The sequence below is a fragment of the Trachurus japonicus genome, chromosome 15, assembly GCF_045865225.1.
Source record: "Trachurus japonicus isolate A0001 chromosome 15, Traja_1.0".
Classification (NCBI taxonomy): Eukaryota; Metazoa; Chordata; class Actinopteri; order Carangiformes; family Carangidae; genus Trachurus; species Trachurus japonicus.
The window spans coordinates 24,193,330-24,208,164 of NC_140921.1; the positions used below are offsets into that span (position 1 = coordinate 24,193,330).

At 44.9% G+C, this 14,835-nt stretch overlaps 1 protein-coding gene across 9 annotated transcripts in view; it reads left to right on the forward strand.

Moving 5' to 3' along the window:
* mymx (myomixer) overlaps positions 1–12,202 on the forward strand; it is a 28,912-nt gene extending 16,710 nt beyond the window's left edge. For 4 of the 9 annotated variants that reach the window (XM_085800656.1, XM_085800660.1, XM_085800658.1 and 1 more), the window contains exons 17-34: positions 143–272; positions 773–967; positions 1,439–1,591; positions 2,549–2,766; positions 3,098–3,281; positions 3,368–3,523; positions 3,986–4,363; positions 4,618–4,737; positions 6,507–8,480; positions 9,140–9,271; positions 9,352–9,426; positions 9,522–9,608; positions 9,722–9,813; positions 9,916–10,001; positions 10,101–10,164; positions 10,285–10,502; positions 11,011–11,175; positions 11,290–12,202. In XM_085800656.1, the coding sequence (XP_085656782.1) occupies positions 143–272; positions 773–967; positions 1,439–1,591; positions 2,549–2,766; positions 3,098–3,281; positions 3,368–3,523; positions 3,986–4,363; positions 4,618–4,737; positions 6,507–8,480; positions 9,140–9,271; positions 9,352–9,426; positions 9,522–9,608; positions 9,722–9,813; positions 9,916–10,001; positions 10,101–10,164; positions 10,285–10,502; positions 11,011–11,175; positions 11,290–11,549 (4,687 nt within the window). In that variant the 3' untranslated portion in view covers positions 11,550–12,202. The remainder of the gene's footprint in view (positions 1–142; positions 273–772; positions 968–1,438; positions 1,592–2,548; positions 2,767–3,097; positions 3,282–3,367; positions 3,524–3,985; positions 4,364–4,617; positions 4,738–6,506; positions 8,481–9,139; positions 9,272–9,351; positions 9,427–9,521; positions 9,609–9,721; positions 9,814–9,915; positions 10,002–10,100; positions 10,165–10,284; positions 10,503–11,010; positions 11,176–11,289) is intronic. The other 5 variants (XM_085800662.1, XM_085800664.1, XM_085800663.1 and 2 more) reach the window with 2 other exon arrangements.
* Positions 12,203–14,835: the final 2,633 nt, after the last annotated feature.

Below are 14,835 nucleotides of genomic sequence, written 5' to 3' on the forward strand. Positions count from 1 at the left end.
ACATAAACAGTGGTCTCGTACGGTGACTTGCGGTCTCTGTAATGTGGTTGTGTTGAAGGATGAGGGGTTGTATATGCGGATGTGGATTACAGTTAAGGTGTAGCTGGTCATTAAAACATTCCTGCTGGCGTGTGTTTCCTAGGTATCACCGTGTCCAGAGTGCCCTGACCCAGCAGAGCTCAGAGCTGCAGGACACACGAATGCTGACCGAGTTCCTGGAGCGCGTGGAGCTGGAGGAGAGCCAGGATGGTTGCCAGTATAGTTTGGGCCAGGTGAGAAACATCTCACCAGAGGTGATGCCCAAAGTTTCACCTTGGACAAAGTAAACAAAAATATCTAATTCAACACTAGATGTTTCTAAAAAAAAAAAAAATACAGATAGCTTTGGTGCAGAGGTGTTGAGACTGTGCTCTTCTAGAAACAATATCTTCTTTCAATGCTTTTTATTACTTTCTACTGAAGATTCAGTCCCTATGAAAAGATTTTCACAAATTGCGCAGGAGACTGTTTCTGTGTATAGATTTTGCAGCCAAATTTAAGTTAAAAAAATTATATTCCATTCACTTCCATTATATTGGGGCATCACCAGGAAAAGATGTAGATGTCATCATACACCTGACCAAAACCAAATCTGGGCATAGACCAAATCTGTGCGACTAAAATGTATGTGTTTTATCATTGGGCCTAACAGACCCTTGTTTAGTCGTCCACTATTTGTCCAGTCAGTCATCTAGATTGATTAATGGCAATTCTCTGTCTGTGTACCTAACAGCCTCTCCACAGTGAGATTTCCTCATCTCCTCAGTTGTTGGAACTCCAAAGCAGTAGCGGTGGTGAGCCCCTGATAGAAAGCATGGGAGACCCTGTAGAGGAACTACGCGAGGCTGTAGAGATGCTGAATGACACTGTTAGGGAACGAGGCCGATCGCAGAGCCACGACCAGGCCATCCAGGAGCTGCTGAGTAAGGTGAGGAGATGGGAGTCGGTACAGAGACAATGTGTGCATAGAGGGGGAGCTCTGCTTCTAGTTCACTAGAACTGATGGTGGCCACAATGTTTGTTAAGTTATAATGACTGTAGATGATGCTGAATAGTCTCAATGGTTTTCAAATTGCTCCACTTGTGTTACAAACAGTTGCACAAACCAATACAGCCACATCTGGTTTCCTTTTGTCTGTGGCTATGTACTTTAATAGGCCCCAAACGAGCCACCACTCCCCTTCACGAGTGTTTTTGCGTTAATTCAATTTATTCTTGGTAAAAAAAAAAAGAGTAATACACATGTCAAAATAGAACATACACATACGCCTGGAGGGGACGTCCTGACAGCTACACTAAATTGCAATGTGGCTCTCATTGGAAAACAAATATTACACAGAAAAGTATAATGACTTAATGGCATCCTACGGCTTCTCATGATGACTTTGTGCCTCACCAGCATGCCAGCCTGGCAGTGCGAGTGGAGGAGTGCTTATGCTGCAGCAAGGAGCTCACCCTGGACATCCTGGAGAATGAGACAGACATGGCCGTCCAGTGTGAGCCAGACCGCTGTGGCCTAGAAGCTCTGCAGGAGAAGCAGGACCACCTGGAGGTGAGAGGAGGATGCCGCCACATGTTGTAATTATGGTGTAAACATTTTAAATGATTCACTGGTGCTAATATGATCCAGTATTCCATTCGGCTGGCTCTTGATTGTGGACTTTTAAGCCCTGTGTAATGAAAAAGGGGAAGCCCCCCTCTCGTTCTTGCACTCGCCTCCAACACATTGTTCCACAGTGTGTTTCCTGTTGTGCCAGATTTTCTCACATCTAAAAAAGGGCCAGCCCACCCCGCTTTGTGCTGTGTTTAATTTATTATATAAACCGTGCTATGCAATCACACACATACACACATAGAGCGTGCAAAAGTTTATTATTCACACAGGATATTTATTTATGCTTGTGTGAGTCACTGTTCTGTTAACTCTCAAAGTGTGTGTGTTTGTGAGTAAATGTGGTGGGGTGTGTATGTGCCTCCGTGGGTCATGGGGTTGGAGATGTGAGGTTGGAGATGGTAAAGTTCTGTGTGAGTCATTTTTGGGCAGTGTTATGTTTATCACACATACACACACACACACACACACACACACACACACACACACACACACACACACACACACACACAGACAGCTGTCTGGTCTTGATACCATTGAAGAGCAGAAATGACCTAATCTCCTAAACTGAAATAACTGTGCCGTCAGCAGACAGGCATTCGCAACTCAGTGTTGTTCAGGCTTACTGTAGCTGAGAAACGTTATGAAGTATAACTCCCAGAGAACCCTCTAACGTTATTAATTACGGCCTCGTCAAAAGGAGAAAAAAATGGTCAAGATTGCAAGCTTGCTATAGCGTGGCAGCACATATGTAGACCATATGGGCCTCTAGCTGAATAATATGCATAAAGCTTTGAGGATGAGGTCATAGTCATACAGAGATACAATTGGTACAGGCTGTCTGAGTGATACCGGGTTTGATGGGAGATGATAGATTTTTACTTTGATTCTCCACAGACTGACTATGAAATCATCAGGGAGGAGGTGAAGGAGATGGAGGACCTGGCTTCTCGGCTGGAGGAGCTGTGCCCAGAGAGAGTCCACGTACTCGGGGCAAAGATCCAGGCTACGCTGCAGGCCTGGACCGAGCTAGGAAAGACTGTGACGGAGAACAAATCCCGCCTGCAGGAATTTGTGCAGCTCCAGGACTTCTTCAGGAGCTACCTCGCCATGATGTAAGCAGGGCGTGGGGATGCTGTGACCCCTTTCTGGGCCAGACGTTCTTTTGTAATGCTCTATGTGAAAACATCTGCCCATTACGATATCTTTTCAAGGAAAGAACAGGATGTTCTAGTTGTCAAGCGCAGGTCCCTGGTGGAATGTATAATTTAAGATGTGCTGAGGAGGTCAGCACAAGTTTCCTGGGCCGAGTGTGACAAGGCGATGAATATCTGTCCTATCGGGGAGTCTGGTCATTCTCATGTTTTGTGAATGTATGGCTTTTCTCACAGCTCTGTTCCATGTCTCCTCATCACCACTTACCCCACCCCCCATTCCTCTGGATAGCTCATGGACAGAAGACACCAGGTCATGCATTTTCTCAGATACCGCTTTGCATCTTGGGAAGGATGGGCAGAAGCCCCTCGCTGCGGAGCTGGACATGCGGATTGAGCAAAAGTTTGAGGAGTTTGATGAGCTGGTAGCCACAGGGAGGGACGTTTTAGACAAAGAGCACCACCTCACACAGATGGTGAGCAGCGTTACACACTTACCACTTTCTGTGATCTTTATACAGTAGTTGGATTCAATTAACTAACCCTGAATATTGTCTTGCAGGTAAGAGAGCGCATGGAGGAACTGAGGAGCATGCTGGGATGGATCCTGGTGCACTGGAGGGCTCAGAAACAACAGTGGCTCCACAAGAAGAGCAGACAGGAGCCTTCACAAGATAACATTTATTCTGAGGCTACAATGTGCTCCCCCTCAACAGAGGTACACAAGCAGAAAGTCATTTATTATAGGGATAGTTTTGGATCTGTATGTTAAAAATAATTCCCTTAAAAATGATAAATTGGCGTCATTTTCATGAATTGAGATGACTGTACTGAATGGAATGGAGTCTTATTTACATGTTTTAAAGAATAGCTCTTTGATGTAAAAAAAGAGAGAGAAGAGAGAAAAAAACCAAAAGAATTTATAACATAACCTCACATAGTGAGTAAGGTTTTGGCACCACAAAATCACAATAATTACATAATAAATTACAAAACCTCAAAAATAAATTAAGGACTGAAAGATGAGGACAAGCTGTGGATGAAGAGTGGGGGAAGGTTGCTCGTGTGATGCCTAACATATGTCTCCTTCTATTTGAAATAAAACATTGGTGCTATAGATTATATTTTATGTTTTTACCAGTGTAAATATTAATACATTTTCTCTTGCATGGCTTTCCAGAGTTCAGCTCCTGAGCTGGAGGTGTACCAGTCCCATCAGTCCCCAATCATCACCATTGATGAAGATAAACTAAAGGCAGCAGGAGACAGCCAATCCTCGCCCCTCCTGTCCATACAAGCTGAGCAACTGGAGGAGAAGCAGGCAGAAGATGGGTACGAGGTCATGAACAGTATCGGACCACGGGGCAGTGAGGCGTCCACCGCAGAGTCTCCCAAACCCTCCATTGTGGTCCTCAAAGAGCCCAATAGCCCCTCTCTAGGGGGCACCGTCAACCTCATCCTTAGCTTTGGTAACACAGGAGATAGCCAGGTTCAGGTGCTTGACCCACCTGCTGGGATGGATGAGGTAGTGGAGGACGCCTCTCAGCCTGTCCACAGGGTGAGACACACATTCATCACTACACACTAGCAGTCGTGAACGGCATTACAGAACGACAGTTTAACTGGCTACACACATCTTCCCTGGAAGTGCTGAAGTAAATGGTATTTATTGCCATTCTTGGAGGACAATTCAGTCACATTCATTCTCTGTAATGACATGCATGGGATCTCCCTCCTAGGCTGTCTGCTGCTGCTCATTCCTCCCTCTCCTTTGGCCTTCATATCTTCCTTTTTCCCCATTTTCTCCCTCAGCCCACTGTGCCTCAATCTTCTGCCTGTAAAAACTTTTGGAGGCGCTGCCAGGGTCTTTTGGAAAATACTTTGGGTAGTTTAAAGCGAAAAAGAAAGATTTATCGGCAGAGTGCAAATGAGGTAAATTGCGCGGAGTGAATTGGAATTGCATGCTGCGTCTCGAAGTGTGCCGGGGATGCATGCTGTGTGTAGTTGTTTTCTGGGGGTGGCATGCTCTACTAACCCCTGTTATAAGGTACAACCGGTCTACTGCTTCCCCACGTTGTTGCCCTGTCTGTTAGCCATGAGTAAAAGGAAATAAGTCACGCCAGAGTGCAATCCTATTCGCACTCGCACCATCTCCAAAGACATTGTGGCTAGAAAATGTACAGTTAATGAGAGAAAAGTGAGAAAAGACAACAAACCATTTTACTGTCAGATTTCCCACATAACCACACTCATAAATGTAAATTCAAAACCAAGTCAAGTCTGCTTCTAATAGGCCTATGTTATGATATGATATTTAATGGGATGGGAAAGGAGAGGTGCTACTTTTACAATCCATTTGTTAAAACACAATGAAATCCAGTTGAATCTGATCTTGAATAAGTGCGCAGAAGTATTCTGCTCTGTTTTTTAGAAAGAAATATGTTTTGTGTGTGTTTCTGGTTTGTTGCTATACTGTTAACAATGAATTGATGCCAGTATGTAGTATTAGTCCAACCCTGGATTTGTGTTCACATTAAAATTGAATTGCTTGTAGAAGTTGAGCCTAGAAAATATTCTGGAGCTTTTAATGTGAAAGGGTTAGGGTATGACAAGTCATGTAACTTGTCATACAGGCCAGCCTCACTAACAAGGGGAACTAACAGTTAGTCTGAAGCTCTGAAAACAAATTGTATAATTTGGATTTCCTAGAATGAATGTGAATCCATCTTTGCAATAATTTGTCAGTTGTCACTTGGCCCCTTTCAGCTTGTCTTGTGTAAACTGAGATGAATGGGTAAAGTCCTAACAGAAAAACAAACAGTGAATCAGTGTGTGTTTATAATCCAACTTTCCTCCGACATTAAAACTTTTCTTTGGAACTCAACTTGTTCAATGAGCCAGGATTTAAAGCTGGAAACAGACAGAGACAGAATGAGGGTGATGAGTAAGAAAGCACACAGAGTCATCTCCCCACTGTGAATGTTGACAGAAGCTCTCTCTGCTCCTGATATAAACCTGGTCTTGTTTGGCTCTCCCTGGCTGTGCCATGGTTGCGTATAATGAGTGACCTCACCCTCACTTCCTGTGAAACCTGTGCTCCAAAATGGCTCCCAGTAGGAGTGCGCCAATAGAGGCCATTATACAGAGAACTATTGGTGAACTTTAAAGAAAGGGCCCCAGACTGCACACCATGATTTATAGTCTGGGGCTTCCACAGAAACAAGAGATTAGTCACAGAGTTGAAAGGTCAAGCCATTACAGCTGGATATGACGACATGTGCAGCCACATATGATTTTGATTAAGTCCGGCAAGTGTGCAATTGCAATCATGTTCATGTTCTTTTGTCCTTTCATCTATTTTCTTTTTTTTTATCTTTCCGTTTTTCTTGTTTTATAAATTTGTTTGCTGTGAGGCTCAAACATTCCTGAATCCATTGTTTTTTTGGAAGAGCAGGATGTAGAGAAACAGAGGCTTATGTTTGTCATTGAAAAGTAGCTGATTGGCTTAGTCAGTTTTGCTCTCATGTCATCATTCATCTGTAACACATAAAACAGCTCTTGTTCTCGCAGAGAGCTGCGAGGCTCCGGCCTGCAGCACGCATGAGTCTCTCTGGGGATAACCATTTACAATAACGCATCTACAGCTTCTATGAAATGACAGCTCATGCATATGGCTAATATCCTTTTCTCTCCCTCTATAGGTAAGTACCTACTTGCATGTCAAGGATAACAACTTGGCTGCAGCCCCTGTGTATGAGAGTATCACCCTGCCTCGCCAAAAGAGCCGCTCTGGAGCCTCAGCCTCCCCCACTTTCCTGTCATCCTCATCCTCCTCACCATCTTCCTCTGCACCTGCACCTCAGGCGTCCAATGTAACCTTCCACCCTCTGACTGGGAGCGGCAACGGCTCCATCTTCAGCAGCCTCAAGAGGATGGGCAAGAAGAGAAAAAGGAAGAGAGACGCTCGCAGACACACTATCCAGAAAATCATGGGGGTGGAAGAGCAAACAGAAGGGATGCCTCATTATGCCTGCGAGAGCATTACATATGACACACATACTTGGCCTCTGAAGGAAGGCAGGAGGAAGAAGAGTTCACCAAAGAGCCAAGGGAGTGGGGATGGAGTTGAAGCTCTAGCCTACATGAAGAATCCCTTGTTGAAGGACATTGATACCGAGTGTTCAGGAGAATACAGCATTATTCCATATGCAGTATCAGAGGGGCCAACCACTTTATCTTCCACAAGTCAGGTGAGAAGTCACTGCAGGTTCCTCTCTTTGGGCTCTGTGCTCAGCTTTGACCTCCCTAAAGACATGACTCTCATCCCCAGCATTCAGGACATCATTACTATCGCCCCCCCTGAGTCCAAACAAGGAACAGGAACTGATCCAGACCCCCACTCCCAGAGACACTCCGCCCTGAGCTCTTTCAAACAGACTCGGCCCACTCCTGCTGTCACGCGCAGTTCATCAGATTTCAGCTTCTCTGAGACACAAACTTCGACTCTTATAGCTACAGCTCTGTCTGATGTGGACAAGAGTTCCCAACCACCACTGTCTGTTTCTGTGGAAGATGAGGATCAGACTGTACCATGCAATGACCTGTCTAAAACCCAGTTTGGTCTGCAGGAGGACGCAGAGCAGGAGTGGGACAAAATGTCATCAGAGGTTAAAACCAGTACAGCTGACAGGGACGGGAAGATCCAGCCTTCTCAGCTCCCTATCTATTTGAACCAAGCCCAGAGCACAGCTGCACATAAACACGAGTGCCCTAGTGTCCACACACTCATTCGAGACCTAAATGGACACCAGTATCACAAAAGTGCGAGGCCCCATAGTATGCATGAAGGGAGCCCTGGACTTCAGTGTCTGAGCCAATCGTCTCACATGGTGGTGAACTTAAAGTCAACAGTGAGTGTGAGTGTTCGTCAGGACTCAGTGGATTCTGGGATCTCCACGTCCAGCAGCATCAAGCTTTGTCCTGATGCACCATGTCCAGATATCCTGCAGCCCAAAGGAGTAGTGGGGAGGCTCATGTCCCTCGAGGTGGGAGGCATAGACTGCACCAAAACAAGAGAGGACAGTGTCACACCCTCAGGCCCATCTCCAGACACTGCAGAGCTAGAGACAGAGCCTGTCCACCTCGACCACCAGCAGTTTGAAGAGGAAGAAGAAGAACTGGAGGACATCTGGAATCGGACGACTAACTACAGACAGAGCATCTGCTCAGACATCATGTACCAGCCCAATCAGGAAGACGCCGCACCCTCGGAGCAATCAAGAGAGCCGCAGTCTCGGTCACCTTCACCTAAGACGCCAGCTGTGCTCTACAGGAACCTGGTCACCGCCTCTGCGCCCAACCTCCTGGTGGCCGAGTTCAAACTGCCCTCCCACATCCAGAGCTTGCTGGGTTACGACAAGGAGCAGAGTCCCAAAGGCCACCTCCCTCCTCTGGCTATAGGAGACAGGAGGTCCTGGGCAGCGTTCCCCAACAGGGAAGCAGCCAGCAAATCTGCAGTGACGGTGAACGAGACGGCGTCTGATCCGGTGAAGCTGCCCGACGTTGGGGACAATCAGAGATACATTTATCAGTACAGAGAGGATGAGGAGGAGGAAGAGGAGGGGAAGGAGGCCAATGTGGGGGAGGAGGTGGATGAGCGCACAGGTTGTTTGAAGGTGAGGTCAGAGTTTGAAATACTGTGATGTCTACACCTATGAGGTGGTCGCGTCTGTTTACACTCACCTGTGGTGTTATTTTCCCAGGTTTTGAGAAACATTTCTTTATGTTTTCTGCTTCAACCAAAGTACTCTTTGGTTGTGGTCAAAACATTTTTCACAAAACCCAGTTCTGAAAAAAAAAAAAAATTAACAAACCATTCCAGAAAAAATGTCCAAGTCATTTAATTGTTCTCACTGGTGAAAAGTAATCTTTGGTCCATGTGGCAGATGATTAAAACAGATAAACTGCATAACAAGCAGAGTCAAAGAAATAAAGTGGTCTCTATGACAACTACAGAATTTTAATCTCTCAAAGGAAGCCAAGATAAATAAAACCATAAATAACCCCATGTGTAGATACCAAAAGAGGTTAATGAGAAATATTATTTTATGTTAATTGGGTGAACTGACCCTTTAAACACACTTGACTCATTTACTAGAGGTTGAATTTAAGAGGTTTACTCTGTGTTAATTATTTGCATGTCATGAATATATATTTAGCCATCAACAGCTTTAATTTCCACTCTACTGTGTAGATACTGAGGTTAATACAACTGCATGAACAACTAACATGACTGTCATCAGTCGTGACTGTGGTGTCTTGTCTCTCTGAACAGGACCAGTCAATGAGTCTACTGTCGGTCCACATGGATCTGGACGGGGCCTGTCGCCAACGAAAAGTCTCTCAAAGTCTGGAGCACATGGAGAAGCAAGAGCTGGTGGCCACAGGAGGGCGCTGTTTCACCCTGGTGAGACTTAGTGCAATCTCTTCAGCTCTTCACATAAAAGAAATGTAGCTTGTATGACTGAACAGTGTTACTTCAAACAGAGTGGAAAGCCTGAGCTGCAGTCAATGGAGGGAACGCTTGAGAGGAAGCACAAGCTGCAGCTGGGAGGAAAGAAAGTAAGAGCGGCTCCATTCAGTGTTTAAGCCAGCAGCACAGTCAGCAAATGTAAAGCCTCCAGTCAGCACCACACACGCTTATCTTATTTTCACAGGCAGCCTCCAGAGGTTGGAACTCCTACCACGCCGTCCTTTATAGACACACCTTGTGCTTCTACCAGGAGAGAAAGGATACACTGAGGGTAAGCAGAAAAAAAGCACATCACACTGAGCCTAGAAGAAGAGAAATCATACATAATTGAAGAGGATCATATGAAATCAATCAATCATCAATCTGTGCTTTGCTGTTCTGCAGAGCTCTGCGTGTGGGCTGCCGCTAAACCTCATGGGAGCTGAGTGCTCACCTGCACCAGAATACACCAAAAAACCCAACTGCTTTCGACTACGGTGAGACTGGGATGACTACTGAATTACAACGATGCTAGATGATAGATACTAAGATTTAAATGATGTGACAGATGTTTAAACAGAATGTGTGTTGACCTTCAGGCTTCGTGATGGGTCTGAATATCTGCTCAATGCCCCCTCACGCTTTATGATGAAGAAATGGATGATGAAAGTACAAGCAAACACAGGTGAGGGGAGAGGTTAATTATTTAAAAGCACATTTCTGCCATTATTGAGTTTATGTTGGCCTGTGTGATTCAATTTGTGGTTTTCTTTTCTCTTGGAAGGTCAATATGAGTCTGTGTCTTCAATATCAAGTGTCCCTGGTGATCAAGGCTTTCCCATTTCCTTGTAAGATATGTTGATAAAAAAAACTCTTCACGGCTCTTGAGTCTCGCATTGAAATGCCCTTTATCCTCTCACAATAACGCTTTATAAATAATCATTTAAAAAATTTCTCGCTCTGTTCAGAAATCCCTCCCCCTGCTCCGGTTGTCACGGCCTCGCCAAATGCCACTGTTCCTCCCGACATGATGTCACCTCCACGTTCCCCAGGCGCAAACCGCCGGGCGCCGCCCAAACCAAAGAGATTGTTGTCCTCACCAGAGAGTTCAGTCAAATGCCACAGAGTCACTTAAGGAGTTTGGATGAGCAGTCGACCGTCTCATCATCACATGGAGGCTGCTGTGGTGAGGCCTTTTTCGCTGTGTAGACAAAAGCTATATTTACCTGAGTAAGGGCTTTACCAAACATGCATCTGCTCCACATTCACACTTAATGGAAGGAAGCACTACCAAGCACCACTTCCCCCAATACTGTCCACTGAATAGCCCCTCTGGGACACACAGGGTTAGATGATGCACTCCTCTGTGCTAGTTATTGATCAAACAGGACTTGTATTCATAAAGGATTTTTATGAACTGAGTTTCTTCAAGTTAAAAAAATGTCACTATTTCTTTTAGCGCTGTAGCATTTCAGACTGTTGTTATAAGTATTCCAGCTATTCATGAAAATAGTGGCTGCAGGTGTAGAATGAGCCACTAGGGGGAGCTAATACATTACCATACCACATGTCAGACCACTGAAGTGTCACAGGACTGAACAGTGACAGCTCAAATCTGTTACTACACTAAACATTTCTGTTTTCGTTACTAAGCTCATCTGTTCTTTATTTCTGCGTTTAATGTTTTGTTCCAGTCGATGACGATGACGATGATGAAGGCAGTGCGAAGCAGCATGAGACCATGACTCACAGGCTGTCTGGAGCATCCAGTGACAACACCCCCTCCTCCCCTCACTCCCCTGTATTCAGCAGTCAGGACTGGCTCAGCAACAAGCGCCGCTCCCACTCCTTCACATCAGGTCAGTTTACAGTCATCAACCTAAATGATCTATAATCTGCCTGTGAATCAAACAACAGTCAAAAAACAGCTGTTTTATATTGAGTCCTGTCCTGTGTGCTGTTTTTCTTCTCAGCAACTTACCAGAAGATCAAGCCCATGTTGCATACCTCCGGAGGCCTGGAAAGAGGCTCCAACTACTGCGTGACTCTGGTGGTTGGAGACAAGACATCAGACGGCACATCCACTAGCGGAGGCTCAGAGCCTCCACTGCTGGCTACAGCTGGATGGCAGCGGGACACCTATCAGGACTCTGCTCTGAGGAGCTATGCCAGCCTGCCGCGGCCACGCAATAAATCTGTCTTCAAGAAGTTCTTTGGGAAACGGGACCTCTGAGTTTTTGTTATAGATGATTTTACTAATAAAGTGTTTTACAAATAGTTTCCAATGTGCAGTGCACATATTATACAAAGAAAAGGCTACTACTGACTATATTTATGATTGGAAGAGCTAGTACGGTTTTATTTTTGATGTGTTTTATATAAATCACTTATGGGTTGAAACGTCTTCTTAATAGGTCCTGTTTACAGATACTCATATTGTTCTTCTTCACTTTCCTCATTCATTTGAAAACAATAACATTACTGTGTGAGTGTGCACTGCGTAGTTGTAGGTTAGTTAACTGAGAAACACATTTTCCCACCAGTCGTATTTTGTATTTCTTTTGTATTTTTTGGATTGTGGTGTTATTGGGTTAACATGCTGTGTGTACAGTAAAACATCCTGCTCAACAGAGAATCAGTTTAGATTTAGAGAATAATCCAAGTGATATCACTATGACTAAGTTATGTATTAACAATATAGTGAAATCACAACACTTAGCGAAGTACATCATGACAACTATCCTCCTTCACATGTACATGTGTGGCACATTTTCTTCCTTCTTATACACAAAAAGAGCAGTTTGACACTGCCTGAGCTTGTTTGATATACCACATTTGAAATACTAATTGTACCAAAGACTATTCATAATAAAACATTAAAACCAATGATTTCCTGTGAATTGATAAAGATATTCATTTTTCTTGCTCTCGTGTGTAAGTGTTGTTCAAGCTTTTTTTGTGATCATCACTGGAGGCTTTGAAGAGAAAAGGGATTAGATGAATAGAGAGATTAAAGGCCAGGCCAGGATAAGAACACACCCGTGCCTTATTTTTGCATATTCAAAACTGCCCACATTCAAAGACATGATCCATAATGAACATTGCATATGTGCTGAGGAACCAAACATTCTCCATAGACATTATGGCTGCATAATGAATCGTATGCATGTAGACTTTGCAAAATCCTGCTTTTTAGCATTACAATGTATTCAGTAATTCCCCACAAGATGTATGAGCGAATAGATTAGCAGCTGCAGACAGGGGAAGGGCAAATTTAAAAAAAAATCCCTTTATGCACATCTGAAATTTTTTGGACCATTCGGATGACATGAACTAACAGGAAAGACTAATACACGAGCAACGCTGTATTAAAGTTACTGCACCTAAAGGAGATGAAACATCTTTTTAAGTGTGAGAGCCAATATCGGCTGAAATCAGCTGAGGTGCAGTCGCAGAAATCATTTGAAATTTTACACTCAAGCCCTGGAGGCAGTTGAATTGGATTGTCAGTTTTTACATAAGCACTGAAAGTAGCCAGTGATTTACTGAAGAAGTTGGATGATCATTCAAAGAGCACAGGCAGATGTGAGGAGTGCACCTTTTCCCTCACACTTTAATGTTTGTTTTGCACCGAGCGGCACTATAAGTGGTGTAAAAATAAGAAATAAAAAAAAGAAGGAGCATTGCGTTTTGGCACAACCATTACACCACCTTTCCATTCATGTAGCGCTGCCAAAAGTCACAGTGTGGTCTTGGCATGTGCACATGCATACACGCATGCACACGGCGGCTACAGTAGCGTATGGAATGGAAACAGTTCGAGAAGTTGTGCGTTTGTGGTGAAAATTTGTCAAAAGCCTCCACCAGAGGCATTAATCACAGCAAGTCAGCAATCTGTGAATCATTATCAGGACTCTATAGAGTTGGATGCCGTGTGACTACACACAGCACTGTAAAATACACCCTACTACATGTTGTTCAGCTTTTATACAAAATCCCCAAGTAGGTCATGTTCATGTGCCACTGCAGTGATCTATATATTGTTAGTGTATTCCGTGCAGGAGGAGAAATGATCCGCAGTGACATACAGTATGTGACTGGTTAATTCACAGAGCTGCTGCGTGCACATATGGCACCTATTTTCTTGACATGCATGGACTACAAACATTTGGATTCTTCCCTCCACAATAAAGCCATTTCTTGTGTGTTTTTCTCCAACGTCAAGTTTGGAATGACAGCCACGTCCTTTGCGGCCTCGGGGTGACACAGCAACGGCCAATCGATTGATCACCCGACCTTCGATCTTCCTGTCCTCTCTGTGCCCTCTGACCTCCATGTCACATGCTGACAGCTCCCACAGCTTCCTTCACAGCTCTGGGGAGGGGGGGGGGGGGGTTCAGTCCTCCCCCTGCAGGGACAGCCATGCACTCTCTCTGCTCGTGTGCATGTGTGTGTGTTTGTCACCACATTCTTAGGTTTTTTTCTCTCCAGTGTGTGGATACATGGCGAGGCAATGGATAGGTGCACCACAAAACACAACACCCACACACTTTTCCACACTTCGGTTGCCGCGCTTCCCCTCTTCTAACCACTAATAACAGCCCACATGACATATCCTCCCCAAGGTGAGGTGAAGTCCAGGCTGCCGGTTTGTAGCCAAGTGGAGGGATGACTCACAGCGGTTACCACAGTCATTCAAACAGATCCGGAGATCACAACGCACCATCAAGGTGGTGTAAGAGGAGAAGGATGTCCTCGGGCCTCCACGACTCCCCCGCTGTTGATGGGAAATGGCCTTTGTGCCTCTGGAAGGATGCATCTTCACACATCACAGCGTTCTGCAAGGGAAGATGTTAGTGGTTGTTAAGCCACTGGATCAAAACAAGTATAAATTCATGCCAGTATTTTTTGGGGGGGAATAATACAAGCTGCTCATTTCAAGATAAGAAGGAAATTTGTTGAGGTCATGCAAAGATTTTCCTTTTATTTTCTTTCACGCACTTCTTCGAGCTTTGATCTCAAGCTCAAAAGAGGAGGAGGAGGAGTGGGGCGGGGGGTTTGCCTACAGATTGGTGTGCTAGTGGCCCCGGACACAGGCTTTGAAACCCAACACTGAGCCTCCAGCAGCCCCAGGGAGCCCATGAAAGTGATGTAATGGGAAGACTGGTTTAAGAATCATCAGTGGTGGGCAGCAGGGTGGAATAGTGGTTAGGAACCCAGATCAAATGGCTTCGTTTCCAAAACCATCGGATCCAATTGGCCATTAACGGCCCACCTGTCCAAACCAGAAGCCATTAGTTATGCTCATCAGCACATTGAGCTGTATTAAAGCTCGGTTATTGCTTTCTGAGATTATTTCTGGGTTCTTAATGTCTGCCTGTCACACTTTGTGGCCTGTGCAAAGCCTTGTTGCAGAGACTGCGAGAGCTCGTACACCCAGTACACGCTGAGAAATGAACTTGATTTAAGGGAGTATTGCTAAGCGCTTACCATGTGCAGGCTTTGGCACAGAGAAATCT